Below are 24,720 nucleotides of genomic sequence, written 5' to 3' on the forward strand. Positions count from 1 at the left end.
CTTTTAATTGATTTGGACGTCAATCCTTGTTGAACATAAAGTGCAACAAACAAGCAAGTCTATGTATTAAACTGATTGACCTGTACTTAATGCTATATATGTTTATATAAACACTAAAACAAGTAATAAAATTTGATTATCTCACTGCTGCAACTGTCTTCACTTCCATGTGGAGGCAAACCCACTTTAAACATTTTACCAACACCTAATGGACGCGTCTAATTCCCTAATTGTTACATAGCCAAAAATTGCAGACTCTGCGATTTGGAAATTGTGTTTTTTTAAATCGCGATTATATTGAAAATGTAATTAATTGTTCAGCCCTAGTGTTGATGTGTGTGGACTCCAGATGGGGTTTGCAAATGCTGGTTAAGCCAGGCTCATAATGAAACTGATGAGCCTCTGGATCGCAAATCTAGCTCCACTTTTTAATAAAACTGGCTTCACAGCCTGTAGTTTTCTGTGGCTATGAAAATAACCATGGATTTTTTTTCCCCCCCTTATTCATTTTTAATCTGCTCTCCTAGTCTTTAGTTTCAAAAGAAGCAGAAAAGGAGCCTTTACACAAACATGGCAGGTTATCCCCTTGGCATTAAAAGAGAAAAAAAGTTCTTCAGCGTCGATCCAAAAACGCTGACATTTGCTTCAAATTTTTTGCTTGCATTTCCTGGGGTTTACCACACAGGGGGTTGCATAAGTCGTCGGTTTAAATCCCCGGGGGAATTCTGCTCATTTCGCGCCGCGTTGCCTTGTGACACCCTCCTGCCACAGCCCCCCCCCCCCCCCCGGTCCGGTCCGGTCCGGTCCGAGAGCCTCGAGGCGAACAGCGCCAGGCCTTGTTTGCATTTCAAAGAAGAGCCTGTGTACACACTCTGCGCGTACGCGTCTCTTTACTGGCATTCCTGCAGAGCGTTTTCCTTAGAAGAGGCAGAAACGAAACCAGCAGACAAGCGGGTATTTTTGGTGAAGGGAGGAAACGGCGAACCTCAGCGAGACAAGAAACAAGAACGCAGCAGAAGCCTTCTCTTGTTAAGAAATAAGAGAGAAAAAATAAAGTCGGAGCTGAACAGAGGCATGTTTAATTACACTTTACGCATTACAGGTACTCTGAGAGCCCCACACCTGTTTGCTGAGGCAGATCACTTGATTACCTAGGCATCAATTACTCAATCTGAACGGCATGTCGTGGAATATAGTGAACAAAATTAATCAGATGAAACCCTTCAACCGGTGGGATCATACCAAACAGCTGCTACACTTCATTTAATTAATAATACAGACGATGACCCCACAGAACGTGCAGAACAGGCGTGCACCATTATCGCACGTATGCACGGCTGACAGTAACGTGTTTTACATCTACAGTTCAGGACTCCCGACATTTACAGTTTCCACCTTGAGAGCTGACTGCAGGGACTTCAACCAGCATCCGTGGAAAAAGGCTCTAAGGCAAAAGGTTTCCATCTGCCGTTTGTGTTTGTAAGAGCTTAATGTGCAGAAAGGCTTTCAGGTACATACAAAGCACATCGTTAAATACATTTGAACACAACTTGGGCACGTGTACATTAAAAAAACAAAAAAAAAAAAAAACAGAAAAAAGTTAAAATATGCCCTTCAAAAAAAAAAAAAAAACCTATGTTGCCTTTTTGTTCACAGATAACCGAGTTACCCACAGAGTTGCATTGATTGTGTTAAAGCCAGAAAACAGCTGCATTTATTCCCATTTGAGGCGTGAACTGTTGATCGGTCGGCTACAGTCATGGAGTCACAAAGATGCTGGTCTAGTTACAATCTGCTGCTGCTGCTGCTTAGACTCCGACTCGTGCGTGTCTGACAGAAGGGCGCCGATGTGACGGAAGGAGACAAGGTATTGTTAAAGTGGGCCGATTCTGACTCAGGGGGGATGGAGGCAGGCGAGTTAGAAACCCAGCGGGTGAGGAGCCACCACGCCTCCGTTCTCCACCACGGCGGCGGAGATGGACCTCATGTTGTTGAAGAGCCGCTTGGACTGAGTGGAGCGCAGGAGCTGAACGTCCCGCATCACCCTGTCGTGAGCCTGCAGGACGGAGGGGACAGGGAGAGCCGACCCGTTATTTCTAATTAATGCTGGAAGATCAGAAAAAAATGCATCTTTGGATTCTGATTTTTACTGCTGAACACAAGATAAGACATTCCTTTATTGTCCCACAGTTTATAGCAATGAAAAAAAAACAAGATCATCTAATTTTAAGTGTTTAACAAACTAAATTTGAGGAAATATTCAGCATATTGGACTGAATTAAACAGCATGAAAGTGTATTTTCTAGCAGATTTTACAGTTATAGTGATGTTTAACATCTGCACACATAAACTGAACGGCTGAAATTCGGACAGAGGCGGATGGTCCAACAGGACAATGACCCAAACCCACATCTACACTGGTTCTGGGATGAACCAATTAGGCTAACGTTAAGCTTTATGATCGCCGTTCACCTCAACTCTGTTAAATATTGGTGGATCAGAGCCATGAAGCCCATTTAAATCACCTTAGAACCCTGCATGACTTATCAGTGGAGTCAGGAGCTCTAATTACATCCTTTCATCTAAAAAAAATTATCTCATTTATGACCAAACTTTGATTTGTGTATTTTCAAACTTCAATTAAAACGGCTTTAATTGTGGCCGGGGTCACAAACAGTCGTTCACTATTATTTATTTCTCTAATCCTACAGAAACACTTCTAATAAAATCTTCTGGGTTGAGGCAAACGTGGCTGAATGGAGTCAGATGACGCCGCAGCTGCAGGAAGTGCGGTGAAACGACGATTCAGCACAAAGCAAAACAAACAAAAAAAAAAAAAAACGTTGCTTACTTGCTTGGAAATCTTTATGGGATGTTTCTAATCATCTCAATTTTCTAACTGAGCTAATCGCGTTTTAATCCTTTTTCAGGGTTGGCAGTTTTTTTTCTTGTTAAATTTCTTCTTTTTAAAAAAAACAAAAACATAAACTTAGTTACATATGAAATGCAGAAAAAAAGAAACATTTAAAAGATGTGGAACAAGGGTGGAAAGTAACTAGTTACATTTACTCAAGTTACAGTAATTAAGTAGTTTGTACTTTTTAAAGTAGTTTATTAGTTCAAAAGTAGCATCTTTATCTCTAACCAGGTGGCATTTAATTACTGCATGTAGTGAATAAGTGGACAGTATCTGCTTTATGGTCAATAAATAACATTTTAACAGGTAATGTAAATTAGTTTTGCTTCAAAATATTTATAATGTCATATGTTTACATGTTTTTTTTTCATGTGGCATTTTCATTTATGAAGGTGCTGCTTTAACTAAACAGTTTCAGACCAATATCTCCTCCTTTCATTAGTGAAATCCTTTCTACTGCTCACAAAGACTTAACTACGTAACTTTTACTTAAGGTAGAGATTTGATCTTTCCACCTCCGCACAGAAGCCTGAAAATGCAGCAAACCACAGAGGGTCTAAAGCCCAGATATCGGGTTGATGTTCCCGTCGCTGCATCGGCTTTTTATCCGCGCTGGACTCGCGTACAGAAGCGTTTTTTTTTTTTTGCTGTGCAGCGGCTCTTACCTCCATACACCAGGTGTCGCACAGCATCTTCTCGTGCTGAGCTGAGGCCTGGCCCTGGCTCAGAGAGCGGGAAGCCCTGTGGACAACGGGTCGGACAGAACCAGAACAAAACAAATGAAATAACCCGTCTGCAGTCAGGACGGCTGGAGAAAAGCCAAACGGAAACGAAACGTCTGCAGACCTGGACAAGACGACCACCATGGCGTAGAGGTCGATGGCGCAGTCGGCGACTCTCTTCAGGACAAACTGCTCGTCTGGAGAAAGACGGCTGGTTTAAAACTGACCGACACAGAGAGAAAACGTTGATGTTGAGCGAACGCAGCCCTCACTCACCGATGATCTTCTTGCCGTGCTTGACCAGCAGCTCCTCGATGACGGCTCCGAACTGCTCGATGGCTTTCACCGTCTGGAGAGCAGGAGGGGAAGAAAAAAAAACACTGAGAGGATCTCCTGTTTATTACCATTTACCGCCACACAGAGGCCCGCCTCGCTTCCAAAAAGTGGGAAAAGACGAGAGAACGTGGAGTCCGAGCAAAAGGAGAGAAAAGCTGCTCCGTTTAACAACAACACACAACTAAACCATAAAGCCGTGGAGCTTACCAGGTCGCCGCTCTGCGCCAGCTCAGGATGGATGCTCCCCTGCAGAGTCAGACCCGTGCTCAGACCCGCCTTCCTGCAAAGGGAGGAGAACGAGCCGCATCAACCTCTGCTTTGTCAACCCGGGAGCATTCACACACCCTCACCATCAGCAGACGTGCTTAAACAGCAATTAAACCGGACCGGAAGCCTACAGCGACCGCCGCTTTCCTGCGGGACAACGGGATCGAGGTGAAAAAAGGCTGAGTCATCGTCTCGTTCAGGATGTTTTCTGCTGCTAGCGACCAAGAAAGCAAAAAGGAAACCGGCTTCAGCCCGACGCGTGTTACTCTTGGGTTTCTGCTGCAGCGACTCCATCTAATCAAAGGCCCTTTTAATGCTGTTTTTAATAATAACTAAAAACATTAAAGACGCTCGCTGACGCCTGATGGTCCCACGCCTGCTGCGGCCGTGTGTGGCGGCTGCGGTAGATGCTACAGAGGAGCTGTCTGCCACTTGCATCCCAGATCTCACAGCCTTGAAACCCATTGGACCAATTTCAATATTCTTTTGCTTTTTTTTTTTTTAAACAAACCCTTCCAAATTCTTCTCCATCTATATCACCGAGCGGCTGCAGGCCTGAGTTACTCGTTTTCCAGCCACATTTCCCCTCCGTCCTTCTCTACCCGTCCAGCCGGCACGCTTCCTCCCAAAGATCCGACCCCAAGCCGTTCCTGAAACGGTTCTGCATGCTTATAATTACACAGCTCTTAAAAAGTACAGAGAGAATCTTTGCTGCTGCCGGGAAATCACGTTTTAACGCTTTTGTAATTGAGATTCCGGGCGGTTGTTTTCTGCTAAATCTACCTGAATGGCTTTTAAGTGCTTGGTATTGACCCACAGAAGCCCAGCCACTGATAAGGAAGTGCTTCTTAAATAAACCGACAGGCTGTGTGTTTTACATTGTTTGCAGAAAGGACGGACAGCTCTCGGCATTGTGTGCTAATCGCTCTCTCGTGTGAAGCGGCGCGAGCGTGCGGGAAATTACGGCCCCGCCGTACGGAAATCAGGCGCCCGGGTTTACGAGCCTCGTCATCTCCCGACCTTTTGGCTCTCTTGGTGAGCTCCCCGGCCAGCAGCCCGGCGTTGCCGATGGGGTTCTTCAGGGCCTTCTGCAAGCTCTTCAGGTGGTTCCCGGCGTTCTGCGGGGAAGAAAAACAACAGACGCAGCGTTATCAGGGACCATTCGCTGCAGCGGCGCCAGGCGGAGCATTCATAGCACTTGATCAGCTGCACGTTTTAGTTACATCGACGCCATTTCAGTGCATTTTACGGGGATTTTATGTGACGCTGAGCATAATTGTGAAGAGGAAGCAAAACTGGTCAGAATCTTTATTTCAGTAACTAAGTTCACCAAGTAAAACATTACAGACTAATTACACAAACCGGGTGTTTTCAAGTCTTTAGTCCTGTTTATTATGATGAATTTCTAATAGAAACGCAGCATTTTATATCTGATTAAATCAACCTGATTGAATACCTGCTTTTATTTTCAGACGGTACTTTAAGTCTGGTTTATACCCAGGCTGCTGGTTCCAACGCAGACTGAAGGAGGGCTTCAGTCTGTCACAGATTCTGCCTTGGCTAAAGTTCGGTACTTTGACTAGGCCGTTGTAACCCATGCACATGTTTTGATGTTTCCTTGCACGTCTGACTGCAGGTCGGGGCTCTCTGTTCTCCTGAAAGGTCCGCCTCCACCTCAGTTTCAAGCCTTTTCTTCCAGGATCGTCCGGCTGGAGAAAGGCGTCCCCGCAGCATGACACTGCCACCGCTCTGGGGACATTTAGTAAGTAGACCAGAACGCTGGTCTCGTTGGACCAGAGCACCTTCTTTCACGTCTTCGCTGTGTCCCATCGACACAGATTGCGGCAAACCTCATCCAGGACGTTGGACGGCTTTCGCTTTCACCACTTTTCCCCCTGTGGGCCGTATTCATGGAGAGCGGGACTAGCTCCCACCTGAGCTGCGGCTCTCTGCAGCTCACCCAGAGTAACCACGGCTGCTTCTTTTATTCACTAGCAGCTCTCTAACAAACCTCTGAGGCCGTCACAGAACAGCTGGTTTATGACGGAGATCAGGTTGTGTAGAGGTGGACTCTTTACTAATTAGCTGCTTTTATTCAGGAGCATCCACCTTTTGTCCTACTTATTTTTTTTATTTTTATTATTATTATTTTATTTATTTCTCATTATTTTATCTTTTCTCTTTGTCCCATTTAAAAAGCAAAAAGGAGCCGACTACGAATATCATTTCTAAATATTTCTGAAAACCCGGCGTCCTCTCGTCCTTCTGCATCTCAATTGTGCGTTACTTTTTGTCGGCCCGTCAAACAAAGTTGAATTTAGTGTTCGTCTGCTGACCCGAGGTGGAAAAGTTCAAGCGGTGTGAATACTTTCTTCAACGCGCTCACTCCAGCTCCTCTGTCCAGCAGCCAGCTTCTCTGACGCTCCCTTTTACCGCCTGAACGTGTAGATAGCTACATATTTCAAAACTAGCAGAAGCTGCAGCCCCCCCCGGAAAAGCAATGAGGAAGAACGCTTTCCAGAGTGTAAGCAAAAAAAAAAAAAAAAAAGAGAAAAGAAACAACTTCCGCCGCCGTGCCTTTGAGCATGCTCTGAGATGATATCACGAAACCGCAATAAAAGCTACTGAATTCATGCTGACAGAGTTCCCACGATACCTGGAAGCCGTTGAGAGCCACGAAGAGCCTCAGGATGTCGTTGGTGCCCTCGAAGATCCGGAAGATCCGCAGATCCCTCATGACCCGCTCCACCCCAGAGCCCTGCAGGGACAGACGGGCACATGGTTACCTCTGGGTTTGTCCGTGTGCCTGCAGCACAAAAACAAATCACTAATCCAGCAGGATTAACTCCTGCCACCCGTGCGTCGTGATTTAAACACGTTTCACTTTTCTAAACCTCGCTAGCTTTGATTTCAGATTGGGTTTCGTGCCAATCTTTAGTGTGTTGGGTGCGCACGCTGAGGGAGCTTGATAAGATCGATTGTATCGAGGGCTCACGCCGACACAAAGTGGGAAGCGGGTTATGAAAATAGCAACGGCGCCTCTTCCTTTGTGGGCCTCTGGTTGGTCTTACTGATGGGAGCACAGAAACTCAGCAGGGGGGCAAAGTGAGAAGCTCCTCTGCTGAAGTGAAACCCTGAGTCAAAACGCAAAGGATGGCAGAGAACGAGCTCTTTGTTTGAAGCGGCTTCAGTTTCACTCAGTCATCTGTGGATATTTAAAGTGGATTCATGTTAAAACACAGATCTGAATACCACACATAAATGATCTCCGTATTCAGATTAAAAAAGGGAAAACTAACTCTTATCTTACGTAGGATCAAGAGGGACACGTGATATTGTCAAAAGTATTCATCTCCAACTTATTTCAAGTGCATTATATCTAATTATCTTATTTTAAGGGTAAAAATACTCTTTCCATTGGCAGGCAATCTTATCTACCTGCTCAAATCAAGGACAAATGCACTAATTTTGAGAAAATGTTACTTATTTTTAGTTCTGTTTTTGCAGTGCAGTCATGCTGGAAGAGGAAGCTGCCGTCTCCAAACTGTTCCCACAGAGTTGGGCGCGTGACATCGTCCAAAATCTCTGGGTCTGCTGCAGCTTTTAGAGCTCCTTTCCCTGGAAGTAAGGGGCTGAAGCGCGCCGCAGACAACAAAAACTCAGGGCTCACCCACTCCCTGCCCAATAAATGCCACCGCCAGGCACAAAATGGCGGAGAGCACGCCCATCGGATCAAAACGTTTTCTTGCTAACAGCATTATTATGAGTTACTTCTTCACAGGGCATGTTCCTCTGAAAGGTGCTTTTATCCTTTACAAATAGGCTCATGCAGCAGATGGGGGAGAAAGGGAAATGGTTTCTGGGAGATAGAGAGAGTCGTGGTTTGAAACACGTCTTGTTTTGGTCTACAGACCGTGCTCAAGTGCCACCTAGAGGTAAAAAATGGCTTATTGCTCCTTGAAACGCCGTTATTTTTTAACAAGTTAGTGAGTTAGTCCATGAGAGCAGCTGGTGTTGTGCTAAAAAGCGCATACCTGAGAGATTAGCACTTGTTTTTTTTTTTCTATACGGATAAAAAAAAACAAGAACTGTGGGTTGTTTGGCAGATTAATTCAAGAAATTATGGTTTTGTTATAAAACTTTGCAATGTCTCAAGATTAGGGCTGGACGATATATTAAAAAAGCATATGGATAAAATAGAAATCGTATTGATCGATAATTATCACCAAATTGAAAATATATATTTTAAGCGCAGCCCTGGCCATTTTATGCTGTTGCTTAGCGACATATTTTTAGATACAAAACACAATCACTGAATTCAAACTCAACCCTTTATTCAACCAAGTTTTTACCAAAACTGCAAGTTTATAAAAAAGAAAAAAGAACGCGCGCTCTCTGAACTCTTTGAAGGGGGCAGAGCTTGGTTCCTGGGTCTGCCTTGTGATTGGTTGGGAGGATATAATGATGTAATACTAACCTACATGGCTAGAATGCAAAAGGAAGGAAAACTGTTATTCTATTGAACTTTTTATTGACCCTTTTCCCCCCCCCCCATCAACGATATATGGCTATTGATCGATATATATTGTTATTGAATTATCGTCCAGCCCTACTGAAGATTTTGTTCTCCACTGTTTGCAACTACGGCTCACGTTCCTCACTTTTCAACCAACAGAACAACATTTAATCCTTCGTATCACGTCCAGACCTTTGTAATTAACTAATTAACTATCACACACCTGTATGGGTGCATACAGGACACACCACATCACTGCTGCGAGTAATGCATCTACACCTATTGGATGGGAGGAGGTAAAATGTAGGGAAAAGACTTAAAAGACATAAAAACTCTGCCAGAATCTGAATCAGATGCAGATTAGGGATACTGAAGCTACAGGGTTGTGTAGCTTTGTTAAAGTCTGATGTTGGTAATTACCAAAAACAACCTGTTTACAGAACACCACTGTTTTTGGTGTATATAGTGTTACAAACACACATTTAAGTTACATCTCCTTTAAAAATCATAGAGTTTGTGATTAGATTGTACTGGTGGTGTTTGTAACCAAGGCAAATGTCACGCCAAAAAAAAAAAAAACTCTTTTCCACCAGACACGGTGGCAGGAGAAAAAATTTCCCCTGGCTGGGGGACCTCTGCACACCGTGCACCTCAGCATCCTGTGCCCCCGCTCCGTCGTCTGTGTGCTCATCTACCACTTAATGCGTTGCTGTCGTTCCCAAAGGCTTCCTCTATTTTATGTCGCTGATAGCTGACTGCAGTATTTAGGAGCGAGGACGTTTCACGGCTGGACTAGCTGCTCAGGTGGCATCCCATCAAAGAACCACGCTGGAGTTCACCGAGCTCCTGAGAGCGACCCGCTGTTTCACAGACGGTGGTAGAAACACTCTGCAGCCCAGAGGTTTTATACATCTGTGGCCATGGAAGAGATGGGAACGCCTGATTCATAGTATTTGGAATAGGTGAGGGAATACCTTTTGGTATTTAAAAGCTATTTAAAGCTTTTAATAATATCAATTTATTCGTCTTGTATAACTAATAGAAACTCCCAACCAGTTTCTCAGAACATGAAAATATTAAATTCAACCAATAAAAAGTTCTGGGACCTGGATTTCCAAATGAAACGGAAAAATGACTTCCACCTGAAAAGAGGACTTTGGACACAACAGTCCGGTCTTTTTTTCCTCTCTGATTCAGGAGCGGCTCAACAAAGATGGTGCGACGGCCGTAAGCCTCGTCGATCCGTCCCAAACGCGTGAGCTGCAGTTAGCCCTGCTGCTTCTGTACCTTTTTTCTACTAGACTTTTTCCTTCCACTCAACCTTCTTCTCATATGCTGGGACACAGCACTCTGATTCCTCATGAAGGGCGTCTGGGACAGTCTGCTGAACATCCATCAAGCCGGTCTTTCCTATCATCATAGGCCATAACATTTTCTGTAATGGCAATCAATATGATGCAATATTCACACTGTCTGAGCACGTGACCTTTTTGGCTCTGCTTTAGGAAATAAGAGCTCAAAACATCCAAGTTTCAGTGTTTTGATTTCAGCAGCTGAATTAAACCAGCCTTCCTGACGACATTCTTCTGTATGGAGATGCACCTGCTGTGAATTTCAGCTCAACACGAGCTGCGTTCTTTGCTCCGGTTAATCTGGGGACCCGCAGAGCAGAGCTGTAGGTGTTGTTCCATCTCGGGGCTAACCTTCCACGCTTTCACAGTCTGCTTCAGCCAACGGCAGCAGCACCGCCGGGTTTATTTTAAGCGCCGCGACAGAAATGTTTACAGTTTCACTTCGCCCACTGATCTTCAGCTAGCAAGCAGGAGTCGCTTTGAACCGGTTCTGTGAGCTTAAGACTAAAAAAAAAAAAAAAAAAGTTGTTTCAATTTAGAGTGTTGCAACACACAGGACCGCAACAGCAGGCAGAGCTCTCTGGGCTCTGAATTACTTCTCCTAAACATAAAGGTGCAGCTAAAAGAGGCTTCAGCGCTCAAATAAACACGCTGCGGTCTAAATGAGCAGCTAAATAAATACAGCCGAGCTTAATGCACTTATGAAGGCAAATAAACACTGAGAAAATTCTCAGTTATCGGTGATGAAGCTGAAGCAGGAAATAAAAAGCAGCAATAATTCCCCGTCTGTGCTGCGCCGTTTGACTTTCATCGCCTTAGTTACACACGGCAGCGCATCGACAAGGTTTACAGATTCCCAACTTTTCAGAGTGGAAGTGAAAGCAGCTGACAGGAAAGCCCGCGGCACCTGTCATTAACCTGAGGCCATCCATTCCCGCTCTCTGATACAATCTAGCTATTGTCATCCAGGGAAGTTTGACCTTGTTTTTACTGGTCCACCCATCTTCATAATATTGATTCGGCTGCATTTACCGACACTATGGAGATACCCCGACTGGCCACAGAACAATAGGCAACAGTGATGACTGAGGAACTCTGCTTCTAAGTCGGAATTTGATTTAAAGCAGAAACATTTAGTGTTATATTAGCGTTAAACTAAAGGCATCTAAAGTCACAGCATCCCGACGCCTTCAACGTGAATCTTAATGAGCCCAACACGCGTTGCTGTTTATTCTAAGAGCCACTTTTTTTCTGCCTTTAACCCAACTAAACTTATTTTAGGGTGCATTCACACCAGGAGAGTCCTTTGGTCCAGACCGAAAGGAGACTGGATTTTTCTTCAGTTCTGTGCGGCTTGCTTTCATATTTCAGTTTTTGCATGTGAACTATAACTTCTATAGTTATAGGACAGAGATGAGAGCAGAGAAAACTACCATGAAAATCCTGCGTGCAGCACCTCTGCTCTGCATATCTGTGCCACTATTGCAGCCGATTAATCGTTGTTATTGTCAAGAGCAGCTCATTCAACGCAGGTTATGAGACATTTTGATTTCTAATCTCGGAAAGGGGTTGGTAGAATGGCTCCTAGACGTTGAAGGACTCCTACAGCGCGCTGGGAGCAGCGTCGCTAAGACAGCAGCATCGCTAAGACAGCAGCGTCGCTAAGACAGCAGCGTCGCTAAGACAGCAGCATCGCTAAGACAGCAGCGTCGCTAAGACAGCAGCATCGCTAAGACAGCAGCATCGCTAAGACAGCAGCGTCGCTAAGACAGCAGCGTCGCTAAGACAGCAGCGTCGCTAAGACAACAGCATCGCTAAGACAGCAGCGTCGCTAAGACAGCAGCATCGCTAAGACAGCAGCATCGCTAAGACAGCAGCGTCGCTAAGACAGCAGCCAGCGTCGCTAAGACAGCAGCGTCGCCAAGACAGCAGCGTCGCTAAGACAGCAGCGTCGCTAAGACAGCAGCGTCGCCAAGACAGCAGCATCGCTAAGACAGCAGCATCGCTAAGACAGCAGCGTCGCTAAGACAGCAGCGTCGCTAAGACAGCAGCGTCGCTAAGACAACAGCATCGCTAAGACAGCAGCGTCGCTAAGACAGCAGCATCGCTAAGACAGCAGCATCGCTAAGACAGCAGCGTCGCTAAGACAGCAGCCAGCGTCGCTAAGACAGCAGCGTCGCTAAGACAGCAGCGTCGCTAAGACAGCATGGGTATCGTTAAGGATATATCGACACTACTACTCTTAACGATACTCCTTATCAATCCAGTATTTTATCAGGAACTATTATTGATACTTATTTTTTTAATAAACACAAAAGGATAAAAAAATAAAATAATAATAATGATCACCGACTGGTTTATCTTTCAAACATTTGGAACAAAAGCAAACTAAATAAAAGTGCAAAAGACTTTTTTATAGAAATAGAGCAATAAAAATACTATATAAATAACTGTATAAATAAACAAAAGGCTAAAACACTATCTTGAATAAAAAGCATGCTGCAGGAGAGATAAACGTCAACATTGACAAAACAGAAAATGATTAAAAACACTCTAAATTCACTCAAAAAAAAAAAAACACCATAAAATAAATTCAATTATTAAATAATATTTGACCTAAATTTGGACGTTTTTTTAGATTATCAATCTTAACTAAAATATAACAGAGGCAGCCAACCAATGGCTGAGGTGAATAAATGAGTCTGAGTCACTTCCAGGGATCTATTTAAGTGCAGCAGTCTCTCATGAGAAAAAATAAATAACCACTACCCGTTAAATGTTTATAATATATTTACATCCCGCGTTGTAATTTGCTGGAAGCCTTGCTCATGGGTGACTCATTTTCAGAGGGGAAGCAGACGAGTCGGTCTCAACAGGACTGGCTGACCGCCTGTCAGTGGTTTCAATGTGAAGGGGGGGGGGGGGGGGGGCCCACAACTGATGCTTTGCTGAAGAGACGGCCATTTTACCTCCATCCACCATAAATAACATTTAGCAGAACAAACAAATAGATGTAACCACCGTCATCAGGCCTTAACCACGGATCACCGGGGTTTTGTACTTTTAAACGCAAAGTATTTCCTGAGACATAGAGGTGAAATCACAACGGAGTACGTTTGTTTTTCTTTGTGTCGTTTGTATTTCTGACTCTGGTTTGAAATGTGACGGGATGTGGACTGAGCACTCACCTTCATAAAACCCATACCACCCATGACCTGAATACTCTCGTCAGTCACGGTCCACGCCGCTTCCTGTTGAGTCAAGAAAAAAACAACAACAACAACGCAAGAATCAGCCAGATAACACCAAGGAAACCTCAACTCCAGATACAGAAGCCCGCTTCCCCTTCCATCTTCGACAGAACGAGGAACATGAGCATTACGCAAGAAGAGGCTTTTGCATTCACGGCGGCGGGATTCTGCACGTGAAACACGAGGGTTTGTGGAGGACATGCGTTAAAACTGCGTGGCTGCGACGCGTCCTTACAGAGGCGAAGATCTTGCTGATGGCCGCCTCGATCTGGAAGTCTGTGGCTCCGCTGTCCATGTTGCCGCTGATCATGTAGGCCATGGACTGCAGAAGAGAAAGCGACAGACATCTGTGAGACGCTCGGCTCTAACGCACAACCAGACCCTGCAGAAAAAGCTTATTTAATAAAAAGAAGTCACTATTCTGGAGAGCTTTTTTTGTTTTTACTGTAAGTTTTTATTTGATCTGAAGACGGCTGAGCGTATGAAAGGAGAAGAGAGATGTGGCCGCTCTGACCTCTGTCACGTACTGCAGCATGGTCATACGGGCCACCTTCTCCTGGATGGCTCCGTAGGTGTGGATCTTGTTCCCAAACTGGGTCCTGTTGGCCGCATGGTCGATCTGACCAGGAGAGGAAAAACAGAAGCATGAAGTGTGATCCGCTGTAATGGACCGGACCTCACAGACGGAGATTAAGAAGCTGCGGTTCCTTAAACTTTCAGACTTGTGGCCTCATGCGTCTAGTTTTTGCTTAAAAAAAAAAAAAAAAAAAGCAGAAGGTTTAGAGGCTTCGGGTCACAGCGGCCAGAACAAAAAAAAAACGCAGATTAAAAGATAAAAAGGACAACTAAAGCTACTTCAAACCATCGCAATAAGAACCTAAAATTGTCCTTTAAATGCAGTTTAAGGGATTTAAAACTCCCTACAGGACGCTCTGTGGTTTTTTAAAGCACGGCGGATCAAAGCTGGACCGGTGGTGCGCTCGTGATGCAGACGGCCATCCTCGCTTTGTGCATTTAATCATCTGCCTGATAACTCTGTACAACAATGGAAACTATGTGCAGAGTGCATGGTGGGTGACACAGAACAGGCAGCTGTACGTGTTCACTTCACTTGCAGCAGCGGGACTGCTTGCAACCTTTTCCAGCCACTAAAAAAGGTCGCCTTCTGCACAGAGATCACATGTGCGGGTGTAGTTTCACAGCGTGACAACCAACTAGGAGGTTCTGGACCATTTAAACTTGTTTATGTCCCATATTTTCTACACAAAAAAAAAAAAAAAAAAAAAAAAAAAAACTCCCACTGAGGACGTGAGGACAGACCTGGTCTGGACAGAAAACTGAGGAAAAGCAGAAGGCGGCACAGCTTCCTGCTTTAGAGACGGTTAGGATGTGACGGTGGTAAAAAAAAAAAAAAAAAAAATTTAAAGAAATGCGACTGAAACTTTACTTAAAAGATTATTGGTGAACGAACATAACACGGATGTTTTCAGAACGGCTCAAATCTGGCATTTAAGGATGCGCTTAACTCAGGGAGGAAGAAGCATCCAAAGCCAGTCAGCGATGGATGCATCATCTGCAGGCTGTTGGATGTTGGGACTCAAGTCTTGAAGCGCATTCCTTCCTGCCCCCGCAGGCCTCCCACAGAACCCCAAAGGAACCAGCGAGAGTTTTCCACCGCAGCGCATTCGCTCTAGTTAACCCCTTTTCCACACCGTCCCTTCTTAAGGGCTCATGAACCATAGGATATTCCATGCGCTGCGATCAGAGCACCGTCAGGCCACGACACAAACGCTGCTTTTCAGGTCTAAACGATAAGACTCGCCGCTGTTTTTAGGATTTACAAACATCTAGATTTCCCTCCGGCCCGTACAGATGCTCTGCTCCGTTTCATCATCTAACGTGGTCATTACTAGAGCAGATGGGTCACATGAGCGGAAAACAGACTAGCATCCGTTTTGGGTTGACTCGTGTGTCACTCAACCGGGTCCATCCATGTTTGACTCATGCGGCGACTGCGACGGCGCTGCCCGCCGTCAAAGGAAGGGCTCCCGTTTTCTGACCGCCGCCACCTGGACGCAGGCGAGGGCGGCGGGCTCCTGCTAGAAGCCGAGCCCATCAAAGGGAGCGCCGCCCCCGCCGCACCACGTGCCGCGTCTGGCTGCTGCTGCTTCAGCAGAAAGGAGGCCGCGGTGCAGCACGAGCCGGGGAATTTCCCCCGCCAGCCCACAACGCAGGAAAAGCTAGACTGAAACGAGTGAGAGGTGTTGAGAAAAAAAAAGAAAAGAAAAAAAAAAGGCAACAGATACGAGTCGAAGCGACAGACGGGAAATCTGACAGCATGTATGAGAAGTGAGCCGTGTGTGTGAAAGCTGTGGAGCTCTTCTGCTGCACTCCTCCCCCCCCCCCTTTTCATTTCACTTCCCTTCCCTGCGTGAGCGCCCGCCTCACTCACAGCTTTGGACATGACGCCCTTCATGGTGCCCGCCAGCGCGGCCGCCATCCCGAAGCGCCCGTTGTTCAGGATGTTCATGGCCACCTTGAAGCCGCCGCCCACCTCGCCCAGGACGCAGTCGGCCGGCACGCGCACGTCCTCGAAGTAGACCTCGGCCGTGTTGGACGCCTTGATGCCCATTTTGGTCTCCGGCGGCCCACTGCGAGTCAAAACAAGAGAATCTTTTTTTTTTTACCCACAAATCATGAAACATAAGAATATTTATTCACACTTTCTGGCCTATGGACACATTTAGATCAATTACAACCAGCTTTAACATAAGAAACCTGGTCTGGGTTAAAAACAGACCCTTTAAATCACTTTTTCCCATCCAGTTCAATTTATTTATATCCTGTAGCACCAATTCACAATAAATGTCCCAAAGGACCAAAATCTGCTCACTGTGAGACGCCTCCGAAGCTCCTCTCCACGATGAAGGCGGTGATCTTGTCCTTCATCTCTCCCGTTTTGGGATCTTTCGTGGGAGTCTTGGCGAAGACGGTGAAGATCTCCGCCAGACCTCCGTTGCTGAGGAGAAAACATAAACGTGCATGGAGACATCTGCGCATCCAAGCTTCACAACTTCGACAAACTTTATTGTCCTTTTGTATGTACAGAGTGCATGCAAAGCCTACAGCTCACGACCGTGTAATGAGATTGCAACTGAAATAAAATAACATTACAATATAAAGTGCAGCAGGGATAAGAATGTAACAGTGCAGGAGAAAAACAGTTTTTAAAAAAAAAGTGTGCAGAGGAATGTTCCACCGTTCAGAAACGGACGTCATTAAAATCAGAACCAGATTTTTCTCCTTTCCTTTGCTACCAAAGATGAAAGAAGTTCACTTTAAAACTATAAATGATATTTATCCATGTGCAGACTTCTTAAGTTTAAGGTTCAAGATTGACAGTGATGTATGTAAATTTTGTCAAAAAGATTTAGAAGCTCAGGAACATCGGCTCTACAGTTGTCGTTTGGTTAAGTCCTTTTGGGAGAAAATGTATGTCAACACAAAATGTGATACCCAATTTTGAATATAAAGATGTTAAATTTGTCAAAACAAAGGTTTCTCCAATTTTCTACTCTCTATGCCTCGATTAAGATACAGGAAAATAATAGTGCCTTAAAGTTTTCAGAAATGTTAGCACTATATATGACCTAAATATGTTTATTTTTTTAATTTTTTTTCTTGTTTGTTTTAATTTTCCCTTCTGTTTCCTAACAGCTGTTTTAGATGATATCTTCTGTTTACTTGTACCTATATTGTTTGAATTTGTATTTTACTTGTACTTATATTGTTTGAATTTGTATTTTGAAATTGTTTGCTAAAAAAAAGAAAAAGAAAGAATCTGCACCTTCAAGCCCCTTTCCTGTCTAACTGCAGCCCTGGTGAGGTGCTGCCATCTAGTGGTGAAAGAGCGTCCCAGACTCTAGTGGAGGCTGTCGGAGTCTCCTTTTTGTGGCTCCCTCGGCTTTGACAGAAGGAAAAGTAAAGAAATCTAAAAATAATTTACGAATTCATTGAATTTTACTCCAAAGGTCGTTTCTGCAGGAGGTGAAAATGCTGATTCAGCTTTTTATTGTATGTCGCTTGATGGCTGTCGGAGAAAGAAAGCCAGGCAGGATGAGAGCAGAACTTGTGAAAAAAAAAAAAAACTTTTCTAATTTCATGTTTACTTTATTAAAGGAGCTAAACTGCAACTATGTTTATTTTAGTTTTATACAAACACAAGTTGCTGCACTTCTGTTTGTAGGATGCTGTTGTTCTAAAGGGTAAAATAAAAGATTCAAACTTTTACAAGTTTATAAGCAGTTATCTTGTGCGGCTCCAGGCTGTAGACGGAGAGGAAAGCCTCCTCACCTGATCCAGATCTTGCTGCCGTTCATGGTGTAGAACTTCCCGCAGGGGGAGAGGACGGCGGTGGTCTTGATGGAGGCGGCGTCAGAGCCGCTGGCAGGCTCCGTCAGGCAGAAGGCGGCGATGTGTTCACCTGGACGGGGAGAAAAGTGCCGTTGAAACGTTTTGGCCCGTCTCAGCCTGGTACTTGTTCACCTAGACGCCGCGCTGCGCATCCAGAGGAGCGTCCAGATCACCTGTGGCGAGTTTGGGCAGGTACTTCTCCTTCTGGGCTTTGTTCCCAAACAGCAGGATCCCCTTGAAGCCGATGGACTGGTGAGCGCCCAGAGTGATGCCGACACCCAGGTCGTGGCTGCCAACGATCTCGACCAGGCGCGCGTACTGGAAGCAGGACACAAAAGGCCGCATCAAACTTACAGCCGGGAGACGCAGACCGCGGGGTAAGTGCGTCGGCTCTTAGTGATCAGCGTTTTTAAATGGAAGGATGCTTCTACAGTTTTTCAGGCCATATCTGCACAGATTTCATTTTTTTTTTTCTCAGGTGGGTAATTATTGTATATATATGTATGCTGTGTCATTTTTGCTGTACCGTTGTAACCTGACTCACCATATGGATGTCGCTCCGTCTAGCTTCACTCACATACATCTCGGACCTCACCCATAGAGAGTGATTTCTCCAACCAATTTTATTGTCTAGCCAATCAGGACGCAGGGCTGGAGTTTCATAGATGTGACGTAGTGGAGAAGTGACTGTGACGTGAGACTGTTTTGATTCAACAATGGCGGCTCGCATCGAGGAAGCAAGCGTTAACATTGATGATATTTCTTCCGTGTTGTCCAATCTACCTAATATTGTTTCATTAAAAGAACATCAGAGAACGGCTCTGAAGGCTTTTGTTGGTGGAAACCATGTTTTCGCCCTTCTCCCAACCGGATTTGGCAAGTTTTGTTTTCCGGGACGTGTTCGCAGCGGACATCTTGTCTGTTAGCGCAAACCATGTTAGGAGGCCTTTAGTCCTCAACGCAGTCGGCCCGGGATCGACTCCGACCCGCGGGGCTTTGCCGCCTGTCTTCCCCCCTCTTCCTGTCAGCTCACTGACAATAAAACGCGTGCCACAAGAGCCGCAAACACATTAACTGCGTCGCTCTCACAGCGTCATGGGTTAGCTTCGGTGTGAGTGGTTGAAATAGCACGTCGATAAAGATGACAGACAAGTGGCTTATCCAATCATATGCAAGAAGTTTTGATAAGGCCCAGCCTTCAAAAAAGGCAATTCCTATGGAGAGGTCCCAGATGGATGTGAGTGGAGCTAGGCGGAGCAACATCTATCTGGCTATGGTTCAGGTTAGCACCGTTCACCATTGCTCTCCAACTTCCCATCACTATGGTAAAGTCTGGGTTTTAATGTTTCACCTCCAGCCGACCTAAACGTGGGTGAACTCCTCCGGCCGTACCTGGGTGTTGGAGAGGCCGAGGCCGCCCAGGTCGGCGGGAACCTGCAGGCCGAAGGCGCCCATCTCCTTCAGGCCCTCCATGGTGTGGTCCTCCACCTTCTCCAGGGCGTCGTTCTTGGCAGGATCGTTCACCTCCTGTAGGGGAGGAGGAGGAGGAGGAGGCGGCGTGAAGGGAGCCTGACGGGTACCAACAGCGCGGAGGTAAGATGACGCCGGCCGTTAAATTACCTCAAAGAACTTGCTGACTGGGCCCACGAGCTCCTGGAGGAACTGCTCCTGTTCGTCGTTCAGGGCTGCCACACAAATATAGTTAACAACTAACCTTTTTCTGACCTAAAATAACAAACAAGTTATTTTAGCTCTTACCTTTAGGAAAGGGAAACACTTGAGTTGTCGCGATCTGCCCTTTGAACATGTTGACAGCAAATGATTTGGATTCCTGTGAAAGATTAAGACAATTACTAAATAAATGTGAATAAAATGTTGCAATGAGGCTTCTTAGTTGAATGTTTTGGTTTAATTTCGGCTCTGTGGCGCCTGTTTTTGCCTATTTCAGGCGTCACACGACATTTGCACCAGTACATTAAGAACCGTGAAGTATATCAGCTGTACGGCATCAGTAGACAGGCTTCTGCTGATGCCTTTTATTGTGTTTCTTACTTTGGTGACAAAAAGCAGAGAGGAGAATTAAAGAAAACCTACAGCAGCGACGGCCTTCTTTTCCACTTTGGATGCAACATCGCTGCCAACCGCTGCGGGTTTGTCCAACACGGCCTGCAGAGAAGCAGAGAGGTTTCAACCCCGTCAGACCGACAGAGGCGAGACGGCGGGCCAACAGATAAAAGCCTGAAAGAGGACGTGACACTCCATCTATAATTAGAAATCATTTTGGCGCGTCCTTCTGGACAAAGAGTAGACGGGGTCAGCAGAGTGAGGAGAGGCTTGTTCTGCTGGTTGACGGCCTGCAGCCTACAGCCGAAGATAACGGGACTGAAAGCCTCCACAACAGCCAAGCCACCGCTTTGGGTCGACCCCAGAGGTGTCGGGCTCATGGTTCTGAATAGATGCTAATCATTGTGGTCATCGGGGCGTATCATGGACCAAAACTGGGAGTTGGTTCCACAGGAGAGGAGCCTGATAGCTAAAGGATCTGCCTCCCATTCTACTTTTAGAGACTCTAGGAACCACCAGCAGACCTGCAGTCTGAGAGCGAAGTGCTCTGTTAGGAACATACGGGGTAATCAGAGCTCTGATATATGATGGAGCTTGATTATTAAGGGCTTTATACGTTAGAAGGAGAATTTTAAATTCTCTTCTTGATTTAACAGGAAGCCAATGAAGGGAAGCTAAAACTGGAGAAATATGATCCCTCTTGTTGATTTTCATCAGAACTCTTGCTGCAGCATTTTGGATCAGCTGAAGGCTTTGAAATGCATTTTGTGGACTTCCTGATAGTAAAGAATTACAATAGTCCAGCCTTGAAGTAACAAATGCATGGACTAGTTTTTCAGCATCACTCCTGGACAGAATGTTTCTAATTTTGGCGATATTCCGGAGGTGAAAAAAGGAAACTCTGGAAACCTGTTTAATATGGGATTTAAATGACATGTCTTGGTCAAAAACAACACCAAGATTTTTAACTTTATTACCAGAGGCCAAGTTAATGCCATCCAGATTAAGTGATCTGAGATTAATTTCCAAATGCTTTCTTTTATCCCACAACACGTAATTGTTTATTCTCCTTGCTCATTTTTTCACCCCTTTACAGGCAGCAGAGCAAAGGTGGACGGAGGAATCCTAATAAGAGCATCACTTATCAGAATACTAGTATTTATCAGACATTTATTTGTTTTCCTGCTTACTTAGCTTTCCTCAAGGTAACCTCCCAAGGATTTAACCACTATATAATAAATGTATCACATACAAAGTGCGCAGTATTTTCCCCCAGTTCTGATAAGTTCTTTCTTAAACATATTTCCACAATCAGCCGTTTTCTCCTCTCAACTTGAAAATTGTAAAAAAAAAAAAAAAAACTAAAATACCTTCATCTATGTTGCCATTAGGGGAAGTTATATCTGCCCGCAGTGTCTTTTCACTGTTATGCGAATTATTTACAAATCTATTTGTCTCTTAAACCCAGTATGACTAACGCGGTTTTATCTTTTGTAGACTGCATAACGGCTGTTAAACAGTGGCTAGGTTAAAAAATGTTCTAATACCATTGAAAGACTGCATGTATTTTATTTGGTGATATTGCTGCCACAACCATCAGCGCTTTGCCTGTTAGGTTAAATTAAAACCATTAGAAATCTGGGGGTAATATTCAACCGGGAGTTTAACTTTGATGAACAAATTAACTCTTCAGTCAGATCTGACTTTTATCAACTGCGTTTGCTGACTAAAGTTTAAGCTTTTGTAAATCGACTTAGAGAAGGCCAGTGTTGCATTCATCAGTTCTAGACTTGGTTAATATAATCTTCTTTATATTGGTGTCCATCAGCCTTCCCTTAGACAACTTCAGCCTTTCCATTTTAGGATTTTAAAATCTTAATATTTTCTTTTAAAGCGTTAAATGGACTAGCTCCACCATATTTATCTGAACTTTTAAGTCTTCCTGTACATGTGAGATCTTTGAGGTCATGAATTTGCCTTTTATTAATGTTCCAAAAACCCTGACTTTGGAACAACCTGCCTGTCAGATCTTTAACTTCTGACCAGAGAATCTTTAAGTCGAAGCTTTAGACTTATCTTTTTAGACAGAGTTTTAATATAATGTAGTATTTTATTGTAAATTTATTGTAGGAGCCCTCTGTATGCCGAGGAGCTGGGTTTGACACACTGAAACCCCTAAAAAGGGTTTTTAAGGGTGAGTGAATCCCTCTGTGAACTACAGTGTAGCTAGATGTCATCGGTTCTTATGGTTCATACTTTCCTCAACGGGTTTATTACCACTACAAGAAGACTAGTTATTCTCATAAATGTTTTAGACAGTAATAATAACTGTCCATCCCTAATATTTATCATGGTAAATCGATAAAAAAAAAAACCCAACTAAAATTGTAATTTATAGAAAGTATTTCTGTGTCACCAGTGGCCTGGGAGCTCCACGGATTAAATACACGACAAATATGGCCAAAAGTTACGCCAGCAGTGCGAACATAAAAACGTTAATTAATGTCCGAACCCAGGTTTTTCCTGTGCCGATACGATTATTATAGAAATATAGCCGTCACAGAATATGACAGCTGCTACCATATATTGTCACCGCACTGTAATGTAAATGTAATAGAATAAATATCTTTACTGTTTCTGGTGATTTTTTATGTCACAAGTTAAATGAAAAGTACATTGTATATTTCGATTATTAGTAGTAATAGTAGTTTAGGAGGTCAGGGAGGTTTTTGACAAAAACCCGGCACCGGATATTCATTGACATTTTTACGTTCGCATTGCTGGCGTAACTTTTGGCGTAAGGTCTTCTACGTGAAGGCCGAGTAAAGCTGTGAAAAAGCGGCAGCGCGTCGCAGAATAAAAACACAGAATGCGGAGTAACCGCAGGTCTGGGCCGACACTCCGGTACGTGAGAGTGTGGCGGTGTGAACTTTTGCCTGGACAACTGCGATGTGTCACCTTTAGTAACAGAGTCACGTGACCGGTGAACTTTCCCCCACTTCCACACACACACACACACACACACACACACACACACACACACACACACACACACACACACACACACAGGGCGTTATATCACGCGCACTTTGCCGGTATTCACGGTAGTAAAAAACAAAACACATCAAATGACTGCTTCGTGCATCGGTTCCAGCTGATTAAATGAATATAAACCAATAAATGAAACCGACATGCTGATCATACCTGAGCAGCTTGACTGGCGTAGAGTCGACCGCCTGGTACAGCGAGTACGATCGCGGCTGGACGCGGAGCTCTTCATGCGGGGACGAGATAACAACAAGCACCATGTTTTAGATAAACGAGTCATTAGACTGGGCTTTAAAGCGGCGGTGTCCGCTGCATTTCCTCACCCTGACAGCACGGCGGGATTCCGGAGAATGGACCCGCATACGGACAAGGAGGATGTCTGGCTCACTTTACGAAGCAGCATGGTTTATTTTGTTCTGAAAGACACAGCATACATATATATATACGATAATTATCCACCTGAGAAAAAAAAAGCGAACAGGTTTTATCGTAGATAAAGGGGTAAGGGAGGCACCGACACACCGCCAACAGCGGCCGTTTCGTAACTGTCACAGGTTTGACAACGTTGAGTTCTTCGCTTAAAATCCAGTAAAACACATTTAAACAGTTCAGTCTCCTCTATGAAGAATGACAGAAACGCATTGAAAGCCATACCAGAGCTATTTAAATTTGAAACTTGTGTCTTCTGACCGAGTTATACAACCGAAAGGACGCCGAAATCTGATTTTCCGCCGCTGCTACCGCTGTTGTTATTCCGCCTTCTTCTACGGATGGAAGCGCCGACTGTCCACCTCTGCTGCGGGACATTAGCGCCCCCTGGTGGGGAGCGAGATAAAGGTCCCCGGTGAGAACGCTTTCTTTGGATAAATAAAACACACAATACGTATAAATAATGGTATAATTGTTAGATATAAACGTTAAGTTGAAGTTTTAAACCTCCCCAATAATTTATCATTTCGCTTACATGGATGTAGAGATTTAGTATGATTAAACTTTTCTGTACACACATTCTGATAACCACATTTGGGAACTCTTGTTCCTTTCAAGACTAAAACAATCAATAATATTTTGGCATAAAGTAAATCCACCAGGGTCCCGCTAAGAATTTAATTGACGTGAAGTCCCAGATCGAGTCAAACTTAGAGCAGGGTTGTCCAAACCTTTCAGCTTCCGGGCGAAAATCGTCAAGTCAAAAGCACTGCAGGGCCACAAAAACATGTAAAAAAAAAAAAATTATATAACCAAATAACAAAATATAATTTTAAATATGTTCAACTATATATATTTAGCCAATTTTAATAAATTACAATCAGATTTTAGTGCATAGATCAAGTTAAAATTTTGTGTTCTACCCAATATTCAAATGTAAGATTTGAACTCTTCTGTAATAATTTTGCCCTAAGTATAAATAAAAACCTTCCATCTGCACCAGCCACTTGTGCTGGTCGGCCAAATCTTTCTTGCAATTAAGGGGGTCCGCAGATGGCCCCCGGGCCACACTTTGGACACGCCTGTCTTAGAGAGTATACTCTATTGTCCATCCTCTGTTTTTACTGTTTATATTTCTTGAACTAAATGTCAGAATAATAAGGGATCACTTTTCAGAAAACTTGTTAGAGTATACTCTAGTGTCCATCCTTTGTTTTTACTGTTTATATTTCTTGAACTTCTCTATATTGTTAAAAAAAAAAAAACTTCAATATCAATTAGACCAAGACTTTCCGTGGGTGCTCAAATTTTTGAAAACTAAATTATATGCGTCATTGTATTAAAAAAAAAAACTTTTTCTCATAACAGTTCTTACTGGTAGGTAGAAAGCTAAACCAACACTTGC

At 44.2% G+C, this 24,720-nt stretch overlaps 1 protein-coding gene across 2 annotated transcripts; it reads right to left on the bottom strand.

Annotated features, from left to right (window-relative positions):
* Positions 1–1,056: 1,056 nt before the first annotated feature.
* Positions 1,057–23,680, bottom strand: acadvl (acyl-CoA dehydrogenase very long chain). 2 transcript variants are annotated; one of them, XM_021322661.2, is made up of 21 exons: positions 23,577–23,680; positions 23,210–23,302; positions 23,043–23,112; positions 19,869–19,940; positions 19,533–19,605; positions 19,395–19,459; positions 19,167–19,301; positions 17,948–18,092; positions 17,715–17,844; positions 16,255–16,380; positions 15,814–16,012; positions 13,876–13,980; positions 13,597–13,683; positions 13,299–13,361; positions 6,899–7,000; positions 5,263–5,360; positions 4,183–4,255; positions 3,916–3,988; positions 3,764–3,836; positions 3,583–3,658; positions 1,057–2,056 (listed from the first exon to the last, which is right to left on the bottom strand). In XM_021322661.2, exons 2-21 carry the CDS (start codon positions 23,287–23,289, stop codon positions 1,919–1,921), a joined length of 1,983 nt encoding a protein of 660 aa, XP_021178336.2. In that variant the 5' UTR covers positions 23,290–23,302; positions 23,577–23,680; the 3' UTR covers positions 1,057–1,918. The 2 variants fall into 2 exon arrangements, with proteins under 2 accessions (XP_021178336.2, XP_012730226.2); XM_012874772.3 differs by having other exon boundaries at positions 23,541–23,674.
* Between the last annotated feature and the right edge of the window lie 1,040 nt (positions 23,681–24,720).

The sequence above is a fragment of the Fundulus heteroclitus genome, chromosome 14 (assembly GCF_011125445.2).
Source record: "Fundulus heteroclitus isolate FHET01 chromosome 14, MU-UCD_Fhet_4.1, whole genome shotgun sequence".
Lineage (NCBI taxonomy): Eukaryota > Metazoa > Chordata > Actinopteri > Cyprinodontiformes > Fundulidae > Fundulus > Fundulus heteroclitus.